The sequence below is a fragment of the Heterodontus francisci genome, chromosome 7 (genome assembly GCF_036365525.1).
Source record: "Heterodontus francisci isolate sHetFra1 chromosome 7, sHetFra1.hap1, whole genome shotgun sequence".
NCBI classification, from domain to species: domain Eukaryota; kingdom Metazoa; phylum Chordata; class Chondrichthyes; order Heterodontiformes; family Heterodontidae; genus Heterodontus; species Heterodontus francisci.
Genome location: NC_090377.1, coordinates 90,002,736 through 90,020,534, shown reverse-complemented (window position 1 = coordinate 90,020,534; position 17,799 = coordinate 90,002,736). Strand labels below are relative to the sequence as shown.

At 44.2% G+C, this 17,799-nt stretch overlaps 1 protein-coding gene across 2 annotated transcripts in view; it reads left to right on the top strand.

Moving 5' to 3' along the window:
* slc40a1 (solute carrier family 40 member 1) overlaps window positions 1–13,277 on the top strand; it is a 51,164-nt gene extending 37,887 nt beyond the window's left edge. For both annotated transcript variants that reach the window (XM_068035609.1, XM_068035610.1), the window contains 2 exons: window positions 811–1,479; window positions 11,484–13,277. In XM_068035609.1, the coding sequence (XP_067891710.1) occupies window positions 811–1,479; window positions 11,484–11,809 (995 nt within the window). In that variant the 3' untranslated portion in view covers window positions 11,810–13,277. The remainder of the gene's footprint in view (window positions 1–810; window positions 1,480–11,483) is intronic.
* Window positions 13,278–17,799: the final 4,522 nt, after the last annotated feature.

Here is a 17,799-nt window from a genome sequence, read left to right as displayed (position 1 = left end):
GGCTGTATTTTAAGAGCTTGCCGCCAAGAGCGGCAGTGGGCTTGGGCCATATGCCGCAGAGCCACCGCAATCTCCCACACAGCGGCTCATTTAAATAGCTGGGGCGGCCCACCAATCACATGGAGGGGGTGGGCTGTCCGTTGTGACAACGCCATCAGTTGCCTTTGCGCAGGCCCTGGCGCCATTTTTAAAGGGCAGCCAGTCCTGCTGGCATATTTAAATTTTTAAAGATACACACTCCCCAAAATTTATCAAATAAAATTCTAACGCCCCTTTCCCACAACCCAATAACAATTACATTAACTATTTGCACTTCCTACCCCAAAACACTTACATTTTAAATCTGACTTTCCTTCCCCCCCCCCAAGAATGCACAAAGTTTAAAGTTCACCCCTTCCCATCATCCCCCACACCCATTACATTTATTTGACCCTGTACCCACCCCCACGCTAAAAGTCTTAACTCATAAATTCATTTTATTTATTTAAATATTGAAATTGAAGTCCGGTTGTCCAGCAGCGGGGTGGTGGGGGAGGCGCCATGGAGCCTTGCCCTCCCGGCGTCAAGCTCCGTGGCAGCCCTCTGCCCAAACGATCATCCGGCCCTGCCCCACCATGAAACTCGATGTCAGGAGCTCAGCAAAATCCAGCCCATAGAGTGGGGAGCTTGTAGTAGTCCAGTAAACTGATTAAATGCAGGAAATTTAAACCTGTAAACTGCTGTGTGTTCTGAAAAGTTTGATCACTACTTCCACCTAGACTGACCTGAGACTGCTACTAGCTATTAATTGAAGATGTTATATGTTTCCAGATATTGAGTGTGGCCAAACAAATACAGATGATAAACCAGGATCAGTCTGTCCAGCTGAAGTTGCTCAACTAATGAATGTGAAGACACTGGAACAAGAAAAAGATCAATGTTGTGGTGATAAAATTTTTGAGCCTTTCTATACATTAAGGGATGGGTGGGTAGCCTATTACAACCAACATGTATTCTGGGCTGGCATGGGCCTCGCATTCCTCTACATGACTGTGCTTGGTTTTGACTGTATTACAACTGGATATGCCTACACCCAAGGTTTGAGTGGATCTTTTCTTAGCCTGCTGATGGGGGCCTCTGCTATTGCTGGAATTTTGGGAACTATTGCCTTTACATGGATTCGCCGAAAATGTGGCCTGATCCGTACAGGCTTCATCTCCGGTGTGGCTCAGTTTTCATGTCTGATTTTGTGTGTAGTTTCCGTCTTCATGCCTGGAAGCCCTTTGGATTTATCCGTATCACCTTTTGATGACTTTGCCAGCAGATATATGGATATGAATACCTTTATCGAATCTGCTATAACAACTACGGAACCTCAGCTCATCACTACAGTCGGATATACTAACTCAACAACTGAATCCCCAAGTGATGAGCAATTTCAACCAGAATCTTACATCTCAGTGAGTTTGCTCTTCGCTGGCATCATTGCTGCAAGGGTTGGTAAGTATAAAACTTAATTGAAAGGTTACCTATAGAGATGTGAAGGTTAGTCAAACTTCACTTCAAAAAGAGAACTTCTTAGCTCCAAACTTGAACCTGAATTATTTAGATCACATTGCCTCTAACTTTTAACCTTTTTCAGTAGGAGAGTATGAAAACGTAAACTATGGACTTTTCAGGATTTGTGCCATAATCAGACATTAGGAATTAACATAGATTAGATCAGTTTTTCTTTCCTTTTGAGACAGAGGTCACAAAATCGGACAGGACTTGAAAATGGGCACGGACTTTGCTTTTGATGCAGGCTGCAAGCAGACTTCATGCTGCCTACTGATTTGCATAATCGGTGCATGCAGATTGCACTAAATGCACTGCTGAATGGCTGCGCACCTCAGCAGAAAGCCCAAGGTTATGCAACTGTAGACCACTTAACGCTAGCCTACACTAATTAAAGCTAGCCTGCACCTCTTAATCAGGAGGTGCATTTTGGTTGGAGCAGGTGTTTGAACTGGTTGCAGATAAGAGTGTGAGCTGTGGAGGTCAGTGCCAAGGCTCTAGCCCCGAGGTCGTGGATGCTGTGCCGCAAGTAGTTCAATGACCTCACACAAATGGTCAAGATCAGAGAATGTATCTTCAAATGCCAATCCCACCAACTGTACCACTAGTCTCACACACTGCTCAATGCACCACACTCCCATCTCTACCAACAATGTCCATCAACCATACATAACATTCACACACACTTAGCATTGCTGCAAGCCGCACACTCACAGCTTGCATATACTGCCAGCTATTCAATCATGGCAACCGAATCACACAAACCACACTCACTGGCACACTTCCCTCTCTCTTGCAGGATAAGGTGGTGCACAACCAAAGCAGCAGCACCTAACTGGCAGGGGACAGGCACAGCTACATGTTCTTAGCCTCATGGAGGAAATATTGTTCACCAGAGAAAACACCAAGGTGCACAGAGCATTGGGAGAGACAGATTGCATTAGAGTAGGAAATAGTAAGTTATTAGGTGGAGTCAGAGTAAGAGGGAAAGTAACAAAGGCTAAACTAGGGTTACTGTGCATGTTTTTGAATGCGCGACGTGTGGTAAATAAAGTTGATGAGCTGCAGGCGCAGATAGCCACATGGAAGTATGATGTGGCGATAACAGAGACCTAGCTCAAAGAAGGGCCGGACTGTGTACTAAATATTCCTGGATACAAGGCGTTCAGGAAAAATAGGAAAGGAAGGAAAGTGGGGGGAGTTGCAGTTTTGTTTAATGAGAACATTGCAGTGCTGGAGAGAGAGGATGTCCGAGAGGGGTCAAGGACAGAATCTATTTGGCTGGAGCTAAGGAACAAAAAAGGTGCAGTTACATTGCTCAGTGTAGTCTATAGACCACCAACCAGAGGGAAAGATGTAGATAAACAAATTTGCAAAGAAATTACAGAGGGGTGCAAGAGTGGTTATAATGGGGGACTTTAATTATCCAAATTTAGACTGGGATAGTAGTAGTGTAAAGGGCAGAGAGGAGTAAGAATTCCTAGACTGTGTTCAAGAGAATTTTCTACAGCAGTATATTTCCAGTTCAATGAGAAAGGAGGCACTGCTAGACCTGGTTCTTGGAAATGAGGTGGGCCAAGTGGATCCAGTGTCTGTAGGGGAACATTTAGGGGACTGTGATCATTGTATCATAAGGATTAGGTTAGCTATGAAAAGGACAAGGAACAATCCAGAGTAAGAATGATGAACTAGGGGAAAGCCAACTTCAATGGGGTAGAATGGATCTGACCCAGAAAATTGGAATCAAAGTTTAGCAGGCAAAATGGTAACTGAATAATGGGCTGCCTTTAAAGAAGAGATAGTTCAGGCACAGTCAACTTATATTCCCACGAAGGGGAAAGGTAGGGCAAACAAATCCAAAGCTCCCTAATGACAAAAGAGATAGAGATTAAGATGAAGTAGAAAAAGACAAAGTATGCTGATGACAAATGTCAGGTGGATGACACAACTGAGAACGAGATGGAATATAAGAAGTTCAGAGGAGAATTGAAAAGCAAAGAGAGACTATGAAAAGAGACCGGCAGCTAACAGAAAAGGGAATCTAATAGCTTTCTATGGGCATATTGATAGTAAAAGGGTGGTAAAAGGAGGTGTGGAGCCAATTTGGGACCAAAAAGGGGATATACACATGGAGAGAGGGGGCATGGCTGAGGTATTAAATGAATACTTTGCATCTATCTTTACCGAGGAAGAAGATGCTGTGCAGGTCATGGTGAAAGAGGAGGTAATTCAGGCACTTGAAGGGTTTCAAATTGATAAGGAGGAGGTATTGTATAGATTTGCTCTACTTAAAGTTGATAAAGCACTTAGACCAAATGAGATGCATCCAAGGATACTGAGGGAAGTAAGAGTAGAAGTTGTGGAGGCACTGGTCATAAATTTCCAGTCTTCCGTAGACTCAGGGTGGTGCCATTGGAGAATTGAAAATGTTACAGCCTTGTTCAAAAGAGGTTGTAAAGTTAAACCCAGCAACTACAGTCCAGTCAGTTTAACGTCGGTTGTGGGGAAGCTTCTAGAAACAATAATTCAGGATAAAATTCATAGTCACTTGGGAAAATGCAGGTTAATTAGGGAAATCCAACATGAATTTGTGAAGGGCAAATCGTGTTTCACTAACTTGCTGGAGTTTTTTGATAAGGTAACAGAAAAGGTTGATCAAGGCAATGCTGTTGATGTGGTGTACATGGAATTCCAAAAAGCATTTGATACAGTGCCACACAACGGACCTGTGAGCAAAGTTAAAGCTCATGGAATAAAAGGGACAGTAGCAACATGGATACGGAATTGGCTGAGTGACAGGAAACAGAGAGTAGTAGTTAATGGATGTTTTTCACACTGCAGGAAGGTTTGTAGTGGAGTTCTCCAAGGGTTGGTGTTAGGACCCTTGCTATTCCTGATTTATATTGATAACCTAGACCTTGATGCACATGGCGCAATTTCTAAATTTGCGGATGATACGAAACTTGGAAACATTGTGAACTGTGAGGAGGATAGTATAGAATTTCAAAAGGACATAGGTTGATGGAATGGGTAGATCCACGGTAACTTAAAGGGACCAACTTGTATGTGGCCTGCATTAGGACTTCTGGGCTGCCATGCGGCCATGTAGCGTAGAGGGGACATTGTTGATGGGTATGCACACAGAAATGCTTGGGTATATTGGGAAGCTTGCGGTCAATGTCAATGAGCATGGAGGCACCAACTTGACACAGAGCTTCGCGCAGAGCTTGAAGCCCATCATTTCCATCGTGGAAGTGGTGGCCAACTCCAGTGAAAACACTTGCAGACCAATCCATGATGCAGGGACTGATGGCTGACGTCTCAGCTTCCATTGCAGCAAAAGCAGAAGCCACTCAACATCTGGATGCTGTAGTGGAAGCTCAGACTGAAGTCATGCAAGTTCCCCTTGCTGTCACACAAGCTCAGCCTGCTGCCATCATGGCTGCGGATACCAGTGTTCAAAAGGGCTTTCAGGGTGTCACAGCAATCCAGCAATTGATCCTCTAACACATTGCTAGGATTACTGAGGTGCATCCGGAAGAGTGATAGTGGCAGCATGCAGCACGTACCTGCTGTCCGGTCTAAGGACGACAGCATTCACGCTCCACCACTGCCACTCTGCCCTTGTTTTTGCCTGTCAGCCAGCCAGCCCAGACTGCTACCATCTGAAGCTGGGCCCTCAGGACCCAAAGGTGCTCGAGATCTTCCTCCAAGGCCATCTGCAGTCTCTCCCAGTGAAAGTCAGCAGCCTTTCACCAGCCACTGGGGTAGCACTGCATAGGAGCACTAGGCTAGACAAAGGCACATAGAAGACAGACTAAGGGATGCACAAGGATGATCAGCTGACTTTTTTTATACAACATGACCATGTTCGATTTATACGTTTTGGTGGGAATGTTTTCTTTGCACTGGTTTTTATTTCAGCATTTGGACCATGGGGATGCTGTGATGGTCAGTAACAGAGGGAAGATAAGGTGTGGGACTGTTGGTGAATGGGGAATTGGGATCTGCATTCACTGGTACCACAATCATAGACAGCCTGGCTAAAAAGGGGCAGTGTTGCCTCCTGGCTTCCTCCTCCTATTCTTCCTTCCCCACTTTCCTCTCTTTCTCCTTCTCCTCTTCCTGCTCCTTGCCATATACCTGGTAGCAAGGGCTATGCTGTCATGCTGGCGAGGTTGTGCAGCATGCAGCACACCACGACAGATCTTGACACATGCTCTGCCGAGTACTGCAGGGCTCCTCCAGAGTGGTCCAGGCAGTGGAAGAATTTTGTATGCGTGCCAAAGGCCTGCTCTATCACATGTGTGCTGGCATGGCTTTTGTTATATGACTGCTGCCCATGTGTGTGTGGGTTGTGCACTGGAGTCATGAGCTATGTGGTCAGTGGATAGCACTTATCACCCAGTAGCCACCCTTTAGTTTCTCATGGTGGCTCAAATGTAGCAGGACAGTGGACTGTCACAGAATGAAGGCATCATGACTATTGCCAGGATACCGGGCATTGGCTTGCATAATATGCTGCGTATGGTCACACACCAGCTGGACACTGAGGGTGTGGAATCGCTTTTGGTTGCAGTACATCTCAGAGTTGACATGCGGCACACACAAAGTAATATGTGCATAGTCAATAGCACCCTGCACCAAGGGGAAGCTTGCAATCCTCATAAAGCCACTTGCCCACTCTTCTTACTTCTCTCTGGCAAGAGAGAATCAAATATATTTAGCTGTCTTGGAATACAGAGCCTCAGTGACCTCCCTTATGCAACAGTGGCTGGTAAAGTAGAAGATGTTGCAAATATTACCTGCTCCTGCCTGGAAGGAATTAGAAGCACAAAAGTTTATGGCCTCAGTCATCTTCACAGGCACTGGCAATGCTATCCTCTCCCTGCTGTGAGGCTGCAATTGTAGCTGCAGCAATTGGCAGATTTCAGTGAGGACCTCCTTAGTGAAGTGGTGGCATCTGGCACACTGTTTCTTGTTGAAGTTCAGATAGGAGAATTGCTGGCTGAACATTCTGGGAGAATAGAGCCTCCTGATGACAGCCCTTCTCCCCACCCTGCTGACAGCCCTTCTCCCCCTCCTCCTTCTTGCAGCAGTTTGTCCTGCTCTCTGTCGCCTCTGCTTATTCTCCCTGCCATGCTGTAATCCAAGTGTGGGCAAACTGCTGCACCCACCTCTGGGAGCAAGTGGTTTCTGCAGAATTCTTCAAGTCAGGACGTATTCCTTCAGTACATGCCACATCACTGCCTGTAGACTTTAGCAGCTTTAAAGAACTCTAGAAAGCACCAAACACTTCTACAATCACAGCAGAAGCCACTACTAACCTGAAAGTAGTTGATGATCCCTTTAAATAGCACTATTCGGGGGGGTGGGGGGGTGCTTCCTGCTGCAGTACACATGTTTAGCGTTGAGCTCCAAATTGACAATGTTAGCATCGAATCAGCCTCTCTCACTGATTGACATCACGATCTGCCTACTTTGCTTACTTCCGGCAATCGCTCCCTGTGCATGTGCGCTAGCGCCCTCGCCAAATTGGCATCCATGCAGCTGGCACTGGAAGTGTGTGTGGGCCCCATAAGTGGCATTTTGAAGGCAAAACAGTACTGGTGGTGCCAATAAAACAGGTGATACGTTGTCAAATTTCGCAGCCATAATGTCTTGTTACTATATAATGTCTTATTTAGCACTGGTTGCGAACTGATAATTCAACCATTTGAGACAAACATGTTCGATTAAGAAGAATCCCAAAAATTCAAATTCCAAAGACAGGAGTAAAGGAATATCTGAATTTTTAGGCTGCCTGACCTTGGCCTTGTCATTACATAAGTATGTACACTGCACTTGATTTGTGACATTATTTCAACTTAATATAATAGTGTCATGCAGGCCCCCACCTGCCAAGAATGAAGCACATTAATTTTGTCTTGAACAATGATTTTAAACTGTTACTGGAGTGAAGAAGATTTGTTAAACAGATCAGCCGTGGCTGGAAAAGACATTTGCATATTAATAGACAGTGTTGGGAAGGACAAAGCAGCCATTCCCTGACACATTCAACCCACAATGGACTTTTGATCACCAGACATTGAAAGTGGGGGAGCTCACATTCCAGGTTGACTGCTAAGATGGCCGAATGCACAAATGGACATGGTCAAACAAGCTAGTCACATGACTAACCTGCTGGGCAACCTGAGTTTTTTGAATTTGTACAAATAGTTTGGGCAGAAAAGTCTGTTTGTTCCTGAACTGAGAAGATCTCTCCTGTCTGCTCCCATCTCTTTCTCAGAAGCCTCTGAATCCAATGAAGATACATGAACCCCAAGAGAGAAAAGTCTCCTACAGTGAACAATGTTTAAGAAGAATACTGGGCCCCAACAAAAAGAAAGATCTACCGACAATCAAGGACTCTACAGTGAGCTCGAAGAACTGTAACAACAACTCTTCAGATATTGCTCAAACCTTTCCACTTTATTTTTCTTCTGCTCTGTTTGCATGTGTGAATTGCAGATGCATGCTAGTGTGAGCATGTCGTGTATCCGTAGGCGTTAACCGAATTAAAGTTTAAGTTTCAAAAGTTTCAACTTTTCTTCTTTAAAGCTAAGAAAGCCTGTTTGTGCTGGTTTCTTTGCCTTATAATTGGAAAGCAGTGAACAAGGATTCACCAAGGGGGAGCTCAAAACACAGTGTGTTTCAAATTAAACCCTGTTACGATAAGACCAGGTGAAGGCTGAGAGGGAGCCCTAGACACCTTTCTCACCGGGTCGTAACAACAGTAATGAAAAACAATGCAACCAATTCCAAAGGGTTTAGATATTCGATCCAGTGTGCCAGTAGGCAACAGATGCAATGTGAATATGTACAAAAATAATTGAAAATAATTAATATGGGAGCAAAGGACCAAAAGAACAAGTGCGTAAGTCATGGAAAGCGGTATAAAATGTTGATCATAGAAACCTTGAAATTGCTATGCAATGATTAGAATACTAACATTTAACACATGAAAATATGAAGTTCTGTTCTAATTTTTTATTTCAAGCAAGTTGAAGTATTTGCTGAATGGTGTACTAAACACTAAATTTACACTGATTTTGGCATCATGTAATTTCAAGATTTGTGTAAGGTCTTCCGACAGGCCAGGACACATAGTTCTGACGTTCCAGCTTGCAAAGCGAAGGGCTGGTACCTTCTTTCCTTTTTTCATGTTGTTTGGTGCGGTGTATCAGTCCACCTTTCGGGCAATGACCCTGCTGCTTTAACATCTCACACTGAAGAATGCCTGCAGAGTCTCATCGACAGGTTTGCGTCTGCCTGCAATGAATTTGGCCTAACCATCAGCCTCAAGAAAACGAACATCATGGGGCAGGATGTCAGAAATGCTCCATCCATCAATATTGGCGACCACGCTCTGGAAGTGGTTCAAGAGTTCACCTACCTAGGCTCAACTATCACCAGTAACCTGTCTCTAGATGCAGAAATCAACAAGCGCATGGGTAAGGCTTCCACTGCTATGTTCAGACTGGCCAAGAGAGTGTGGGAAAATGGCGCACTGACACGGAACACAAAAGTCCGAGTGTATCAGGCCTGTGTCCTCAGTACCTTGCTCTACGGCAGCGAGGCCTGGACAACGTATGCCAGCCAAGAGCGACGTCTCAATTCATTCCATCTTCGCTGCCTTCGGAGAATACTTGGCATCAGGTGGCAGGACTATATCTCCAACACAGAAGTCCTTGAAGCGGCCAACATCCCCAGCTTATACACACTACTGAGTCAGCGGCGCTTGAGATGGCTTGGCCATGTGAGCCGCATGGAAGATGGCAGGATCCCCAAAGACACATTGTACAGCGAGCTCGCCACTGGTATCAGACCCACCGGCCGTCCATGTCTCCGTTATAAAGACGTCTGCAAACGCGACATGAAATCGTGTGACATTGATCACAAGTCGTGGGAGTCAGTTGCCAGCATTCGCCAGAGCTGGCGGGCAGCCATAAAGACAGGGCTAAATTGTGGCGAGTCGAAGAGACTTAGTAGTTGGCAGGAAAAAAGACAGAGGCGCAAGGGGAGAGCCAACTGTGCAACAGCCCCAACAAACAAATTTCTCTGCAGCACCTGTGGAAGAGCCTGTCACTCCAGAATTGGCCTTTATAGCCACTCCAGGCGCTGCTTCACAAACCACTGACCACCTCCAGGCGCGTATCCATTGTCTCTCGAGATAAGGAGGCCCAAAAGAAAGAAGAAAAAAGAAATTTCAAGATGATAAAGATCTAAGGGTCAGAATGGATAACTGTGAAACTATCAGCACAGTGCTTAGCGGCAATTAAAAAAGGCAAATAAATAGAATTGTATTAACAGAAGGTCAAAGTCCAAATCAAAATAGGTTGCATTGTTTCTGTATAAAGTATTGGTCATATGGAGGATGATGTAATTCTGGTCATTCAATCATAGGAAGGTTATTATTGTTTTTGAAAGAGATATATCATTGAACAACAAAAGTGATTCCAGGTAAAAGAAATTTAAATTATGAATAAATATTAAGGAAGCTGTGCTTATTTCTTTTGGGAAAGAGAAAACTGAGGTGATTTAATGAAGTAAATTGACAAAATTAATCTTGCAAATTGTTCACTATGTTGAAGGGCTCAAATACCAAAGGACACTATTTAAAATTAGGATCTTAGGTGTAAATAGGACAATTATGCAAATGTTTTACTCCGAAGAAAAAATAGAGTTATGGAATAAATTATCAAGAAAGATAATTGAAATAGACGGTATAAATGAGTTCGAGAGACATTAGGAATGTTTATGGAGAAAGAAAGGAATGGGGGTTATGCTGAGAAGATAGACGGGGTCATCTATGAAGGGGGACCGATTTAGGCCTAGTGGCCTCCTTTTATTCCTAAAAAAACAATGTTCCAAACATATATATGGAAACATAACTACAATTTTATTTTGAAAGTTGAAGCTTAAAAAAAAAGAACAAAATACACATAGGGCTGAATTTTACCAACCCCTCGACGCCGTGGGCTGCTGCGCGGGGGCCAGTAAAATTCTGCGGGGAGAGGCCTGCCTCGACCCGCGACGTAGAGAAGGGCCCGCCGCATATTACCGGTGGCAGGGGGACCTCGGTGCGGCACCCCCCCACCCAGCGCCTGGCGGCGGGCCTTTCATGTACGTATGCATATTACACTAAAGAGATGCAAATAAACTTATCTGCAGGCGGCGGCCATCCCATGCCGTTTGGCCTTCACGCGCCTTTGGAACTCCATACAGAGTTTCAAGCCGAGAACCTGGTGGGGAGGGTGGAAGAATAAAACTTTCAGGACGGGAGGGGTGCGGGTGTGGGGAAATCACTTTTTATTGGATGTGGGGATGGTGGGAAGGGGTTGAAGGGCAAAAGTTAGAAGGTTGGGGTGGGGGGGGGGGGGAAAAGCAAGTGTTGGTCATTTCGGGCATTGAAATGACCATTGGGGGTGGTGGGGGGGGGAGGTTGGGGATGGCCCATCCACATCTTTAATATTTATTCATAAAAATTTAAGAATGCTGTATCTTTAAAAATTAAAAGTAATTCTAAGGCTTAAAGCCCTTTAAAAATGGCACCGGACTCCATTGCTGGGGGCGCGGCAGCTGCCCCCTCTACGTCATCAGGGGTTGTGCTCCGTCCCTTCTGTTTAAATGAATGCAGCGCGTGATTAAAATTCAGCCCATAATTTTGAATTAAGACGCATTCTGAAAAAATTGATAACGAGACAGGAACTTAATGAATGTGAAATGTGTGTGAGAAAGAGATCTAATGTAAACATATTATACATAGTGGAAATTCTTGTTTGTATAACAAATAATCATAAGTTGTATTGCCTTTTCTTATTCTATCAGACCAACATCTTCATGTAGAGTTGAGCATCTCTTTAAATTTGTGAAGCTAATAGCAGATTTTATTTATCTTTTCTCAGGGCTTTGGTCCTTTGATTTAACAGTCACACAGCTCATTCAAGAAAATGTGGATGAATCAGAACGGGGCATCATTAATGGCGTACAGGATTCCATGAATTATCTTCTAGACCTAGTGCATTTTATCATGGTGATATTAGCTCCAAATCCAGAAGCATTTGGCATTCTTGTAATCATTTCAACTTCCTTTGTTGCCATGGGGCACTTGATGTATTTCAGATTTGCTTACAAATCATTAGGAAGACAGCTGTTTGCATGTACCTCCAAAGACCCGACAATTCAGACCAGCAATCCTAAAATAACTGACTGTGTGGCAGTTAGTATTTGAGTAATTGTTAAAGAGATAATATCTCTCATTTTGAACTACGCTTTATAACCATTAGACATATATTTTCAGGATATCTACTTCTCAAGTAGCTTAGACGAGATCTCAAGTAGCAATATAGTACAGAATCCTACAAGGGCCAGATATTCCTTAGTTTCTGTATATTTTTTCTGTTACATACTGTGTTAAGCAATATTTTGCAAATACAGCTCGAGTAGATACCTGCTTTGCATGATCCAAACCTCTATGGAGTTGATTTGCAGTTTCAGTAGTGAGCAGCTGACTAAGAAACTTGCCATTATTTGTCAGAGAATGTTGTGATAACATTAAAATACTGCAGTGACTGAGCAATATATTAACTACTACTTTGGTCATTGAAAAACAACATGCTACATGATTTGTATTCATATTAACAAGGCTGAAATATGTTAAGTGAGATGTGGTTTGGGTTAACCTTTTAACGTGGTTTCATGATATAAATACTAACAAAGGAGATATAGTCATTTTAACATTTATATGGTACAGAACAATGTATATTTGACTTCCACCTTTTTGGTGATAATATCATTAGAGGAAATGTTTGCAAAGTGCCAATAACATTTGTCAAACTAATGTGGGGTTTAAAATGTCAGAAACTAAAAACAATTAAGTTGTATTTTAAAGGGAGCAATATTTCCAACTAAATTGTGCCTTGATATGAAAAAAGAATGAGATGCTGAAATAAATTAATAATCTGCTGTGTGTTTTGGGTGTGTGGAAAATGTGAATGTTCGCAAACAATTGCTATGTCAGACGCAAAAACTTTAAGCTGGCAAATATGTTTCATATCAATTCGTTACATTGCTCTTTCTCTGGGTAATTTAAGGATAGAACCAGTGAATTTCCATGCATTCAACAGGGATTGTTTTTTAAAAACTGATTGATTGAGACATTTTTATGATATATTACTCCATTCAAGTTAAAATCCATGGTGCATTTGGAAAATGAGTATTTTTTGTATGAAAACTCATTAATTTTCAGGAATTGATCTAACCTACTGGAATCTGGGTGGTGATGGTGGGAGAGAGAAATGGACATTGCATTTACATTCGAAAGGATTTCTTCCTTGCTGCAAGTGAAATCATAAACATATTTCAAAAGAAAAATCTCACTATGTGTAGTGATCAGAATAATATCTTTCCCTAAATATGTACACGAGATGTGGGCCTGATTCCTAGCTTATTGCCCAGTAGCCTAAGTATAGATTCAGAAAAATCTTTATGGGTAATATTTGTGAGTTGTACTAGAGTTTGAAATTCAATTTCTGGATTCAAAGAGGTGTGTTAACCAATGCTTGGAAATCTATTTGTAATTTTACTGTCCTCATGGATGAAATCTTAAACTTTATGTAAAGGATACATGTACTAAACACTCCGAAGCCACTGTTTCTAAAATTGAAAGCGCTGCTAAATAAAATGTTGCTAAAATAAAATGGGTTGATTGTGGTGGTATATTTTGTGTTATTTTTCGCATTAAACATAATGGCTGAATTGGTAAATTCCCTATCGAGTAAGGAACTGCAACATACAAGACTGATGTTTTTCCATTCATTCACTAGTCTTTGCTGAGCTAGCTGGTCTTTGCTGGGATAGCCACAGAGGTTTTACAATTGAGCTCAGTATTCCTGTGCTTGAGAGTGACAAATGCATCAGCCAGGTTCTCACACATGATCACTATCCAGTGACTTCTTCTGGAAAGTGCTTGTATGTGGGTTTTGGTGAGGACTGGATTGGACTTGGCTGTGATGGTCAGAGAGCATGCCAATATCCACTATTCCTGCTTCCACCTGAAGAATGGTCAGTTAAGTGAGGTACTGGATAACAAGCAGCACCCAGTGAACTGCATCCAACCACAGGTAAATGACTTCAGGACAGGCCAGAAAATTGGAAGAAAAAGAACATTCATATGATAGAAACATAACTATTTCTTTTCTTTCATTCCTTTCTGCATCATACATCAAAGCCTACATGATAATACTTTACTGAAAGGTTCTGCTTCTTTCTGATAACTGAACCAATTTGTAATTATATTATGATGATAAAATAGTTAGATTTCCAGAGTGTTTATTTGAATTGCCAGACATAATATTACATGAAGGTGTATTTCTGGGCACTTAGTGTTATCACTTAATCTACTCTTGTTCCTGTGTTTTATGCTTTGAAAATGGTTGGGTTCCAACAACCTGGGAACAGACATTTTGTGTAAAATCCTTTTCTCAGTGACAAAATGAATTAAAAAGCTAAATACTGTGGATACTGGAAATCTGAATTCAAAACAGAAAGTGCTGGAAATACTTAGTAAGTCAGGCAGCAATTGCGGAGTGAGAACTCAGAGGAGGAGCAACCATCCGAGGAGACAACGTCACATCAGTCTAGTGCACCCTCTACCAGTGCAGATATTTGTACATCGGCGGTCATTAGCACACAGTTAACAAGGGTGGCACAGAAGCACGCAAGCAGCTAACGGAGACAGTGACAGCTGTGAGCACACCCCATTGGAAGACTGAGGGTGGGCCCTGCAGTGATCAGCTTCAAGCAGATGGTGAGCCATGGGGGTCATCATCAAAACGGCAGATACTGGAGTTACAGTGTGAAATGTGTGGAATTCTGTTGGAGTTCCCAGAGACTGTTCACTCTCATATGCAGATGATGGAGGAAACCATCTAATGCCATGTGTGGCATCATGTCTCTGGCTTATGAGTGTATGGCCTCCTCCATTGAGAGATTGGCGACCCTCATGGAGAGCCACATGCCGCAAACCACAAACTGGACGCAGGAGGTACGTGCTGACCTGCATACTATTGCCTCATCTATGGGCTCTGTGGAGCGATGGTTGGGTGAGATGGGCCTGTATGAACCCCTCACCAGGAGTTCAAGCATTCCAGGAGTACTAGGAAGAACATGTGGGCCATTCAAGGGTGAAGGAGTGGCTGCCTGAAGCCCCTGGGGGCTCCTGGTAGGGAATTTCTGATATCGATGGTGGATCTTTGGCATCTTTGACGGTGCCACTAACACTTCAAGAAGCTGCGGTGACTGAGGCGGCTGCTGCACAGATGCAGGTGATCCCCGAGGTGCCAGAGCCCTTAAGGCCTCAGCCACTCAGAGGACGAATGCCGCCATCGCAGGACAGCACAACACAGGGTTATCCGCAAGCATTCACATAAAACCAGCTAGTTGCACATGGGTCTCACTGGGTGATAGTTTATTATGCAAGGCCTAAGGTTGGGATGAATAAAAGCAAAATACTGCGGATGCTGGAGATCTGAAATAAAAACAGAAAGTGCTGGAAATACTCAGCAGGTCTGACAGCATCTGAGTTCTGATGAAAGGTCACAGACCTGAAACGTTAACTCTGTTTCTCTCTCCACAGATGCTGCCAGACCTGCTGAGTATGTCCAGCATTTTCTGTTTTTAGCTAAGATTTGGATCAATGTGTTAAATGAACGGTGATATTTAGCTTCAGCTCTTTTCTGGACCATTGGGCCGTCACCAGCTGATGATCTCTTCTGGATGAGGTAAGCGGAAGCTCTGCACTGCTTGAGGTCAATGGTGAACTTATGCCTTGGTTTTCTGTCATAGCGTCATTACAGCACATAAGGAGGCCATTTGGCCCATCAAGTCCACGCCAGCTCTCTAGAGCAATCCAGTCAATCCCATTCTCCTGCTTTATCCCTGTAGCCCTGCAAGTTTATTTCCCTCAAGTGCCCATCCAATTGGACCAACTAAGAAAGTAAGGGCAAGCAAGGAAAGGCCAGCAAGGCTGTGTGAGGGGGAAAAGTGAAGCTTCTACATAGGTGTTTAATGTAGGCTCAGGAGAGATGAGTTCACATGAGTGATTCATGTATCTCCCTGGCACACATGTTGGCAACGGCTCCTTGGGTGCATTGTCATTGGCCGCCTGTTCTCGAACCCCCTCCAGACCCTCCTCCTCCTTGAAGGAAGATGCACACTCATGGAAATCCTCATTCTCCAAGGCTACTCCCCTCTGGAGCGCCAGGTTGTGCAAAGCGCAGCATATTGTTAATTGTGTTTAATCATATGCAGGTCGAGGGTGTTAATTAAGGTCTTACTTGAGTATATATAAGGAGACACTTACTGAAACTGGATGAAGGTTTGAGTGAGGAGCTGCAGGTTTGTAAATCTTTTTACTTTGCAAAATAAATGCAAGACTGAGTAAAGATGGGTTCCAGTATAATCCAGTATAAAGCTTTCTGGAATATAACACATACCACCAAGATACATATAATATAAAAACAAGAAATGCTGGAACCACTCAGCAGGTCTGGCAGCATCTGTGGAAAGAGAAGCAGAGTTAACGTTTCGGGTCAGTGACCCTTCATCGGAACATGATGGCTTGTACCCAAGGGCTCTGTCAGATCTATCCAGGCACCGGAACCTCATTATCAGCAGGCCCATAGCCTGCTCAATGGTTTCCCTTGTGGTCGCAAGGCACCAGTTATAGGTGTCCTCTGACTCTATGTTGGGGTGCCGCACAGGTGTAAGGATCCATTTCTTCAGGGCATAGACCTTGTCACCCAATATCCATCCACGGAGTCGTTCAGGTGGCACAGTGGCGCGGTGGTTAGCACCGCAGCCTCACAGCTCCAGCGACCCGGGTTCAATTCTGGGTACTGCCTGTGTGGAGTTTGCAAGTTCTCCCTGTGTCTGCGTGGGTTTTCGCCGGGTGCTCCGGTTTCCTCCCACCACCAAAGACTTGCAGGTTGAGAGGTAAATTGGCTGTTATAAATTGCCCCTAGTATAGGTAGGTGGTAGGGGAATATAGGGACAGGTGAGGATGTGGTAGGAATATGGGATTAGTGTAGGATTAGTATAAATGGGTGGTTGATGGTCGGCACAGACTCGGTGGGCCAAAGGGCCTGTTTCAGTGCTGTATCTCTAAAAAAAAAAGCTGAAGCACCAGGGACTGTCTCAGGATGTAAGAGTCGTGAGCTTCTTGGGAGCCTTGCACATACCTGCAGGATCCATTTACACTGGTCACATTCTGGCTGTACATTCAGCAAGTGGAAACCCTTCCTGCTGATGAAGGCCCTGGCTGTTCTGCGGGAGCTTTGATGGCCACATGCATGCAGTCGATTACCTCTAGAATCTGGGGGAATCCAGCAATGGCCCCAAATCCATCAGCCCTCTCAGCATGATTGGCCTGGTCTGAGCAAAATTGGCCTGCCCTCTGGTACAAGGCATCCATGACCAGCTTGATGCAGCTATGGGCTGCTGACCAATGTCTCCAGAGGATCCCTGGAATGACCCTGAGGCATAAAAGTTGAGGGTCACGGTTACACTTACTGCCACAGGCAATGAGTGACCACCACATCCTAATGACCTCAAATCCTCCTCCCGCATTTGGCACAACTTCAACACCAACAGTCTGGACAGCCTTGTCTCCATGGACACTGATACTCTGGCATCTCCATGTAGCTGAGTCTTTGCCAGTAGACCCTTATGGCAGGGTAATGCCTACTGCGGCCATGAGCCTCCAATTGTGACTCTTCCACCCTTCTCATCCATGGCCCCTTTCACCCTCACGAGCCCGCTGCTCCTCTGGGTGTTGCAGCCCTGCTCCCTATTCCAGCACCTGTTTGTCTCTCTCAATCTTCTCACTGGAGGAGTCAAAATCTGAGTGCATGAGACCCATTGCTAATTGTCTGAAGCCTCTCACTCAATCCCCTAGCTCTGCAGGCATGAGTTGCATATCGGAGAGACTCTTCCCATAATCTGCCTCCAATGTGTTCACCCACTTGGCAGTGCCTCCAGCTTCTCCATCCCATGCTTTACTGCTTTTCACCCTTCCTGTGTTGAAACACTGCTGCTCTCAATGGCTTCCACCTCCAGCCACCACTCACCTGCCGCTGAGCTCTTGCTTCCTTACAGCTGGTGAGCCACTGAAGCTCCGTGAATCTCATGCGTGCCCAGTAAAATTTAAACAGCAGCTCAAAA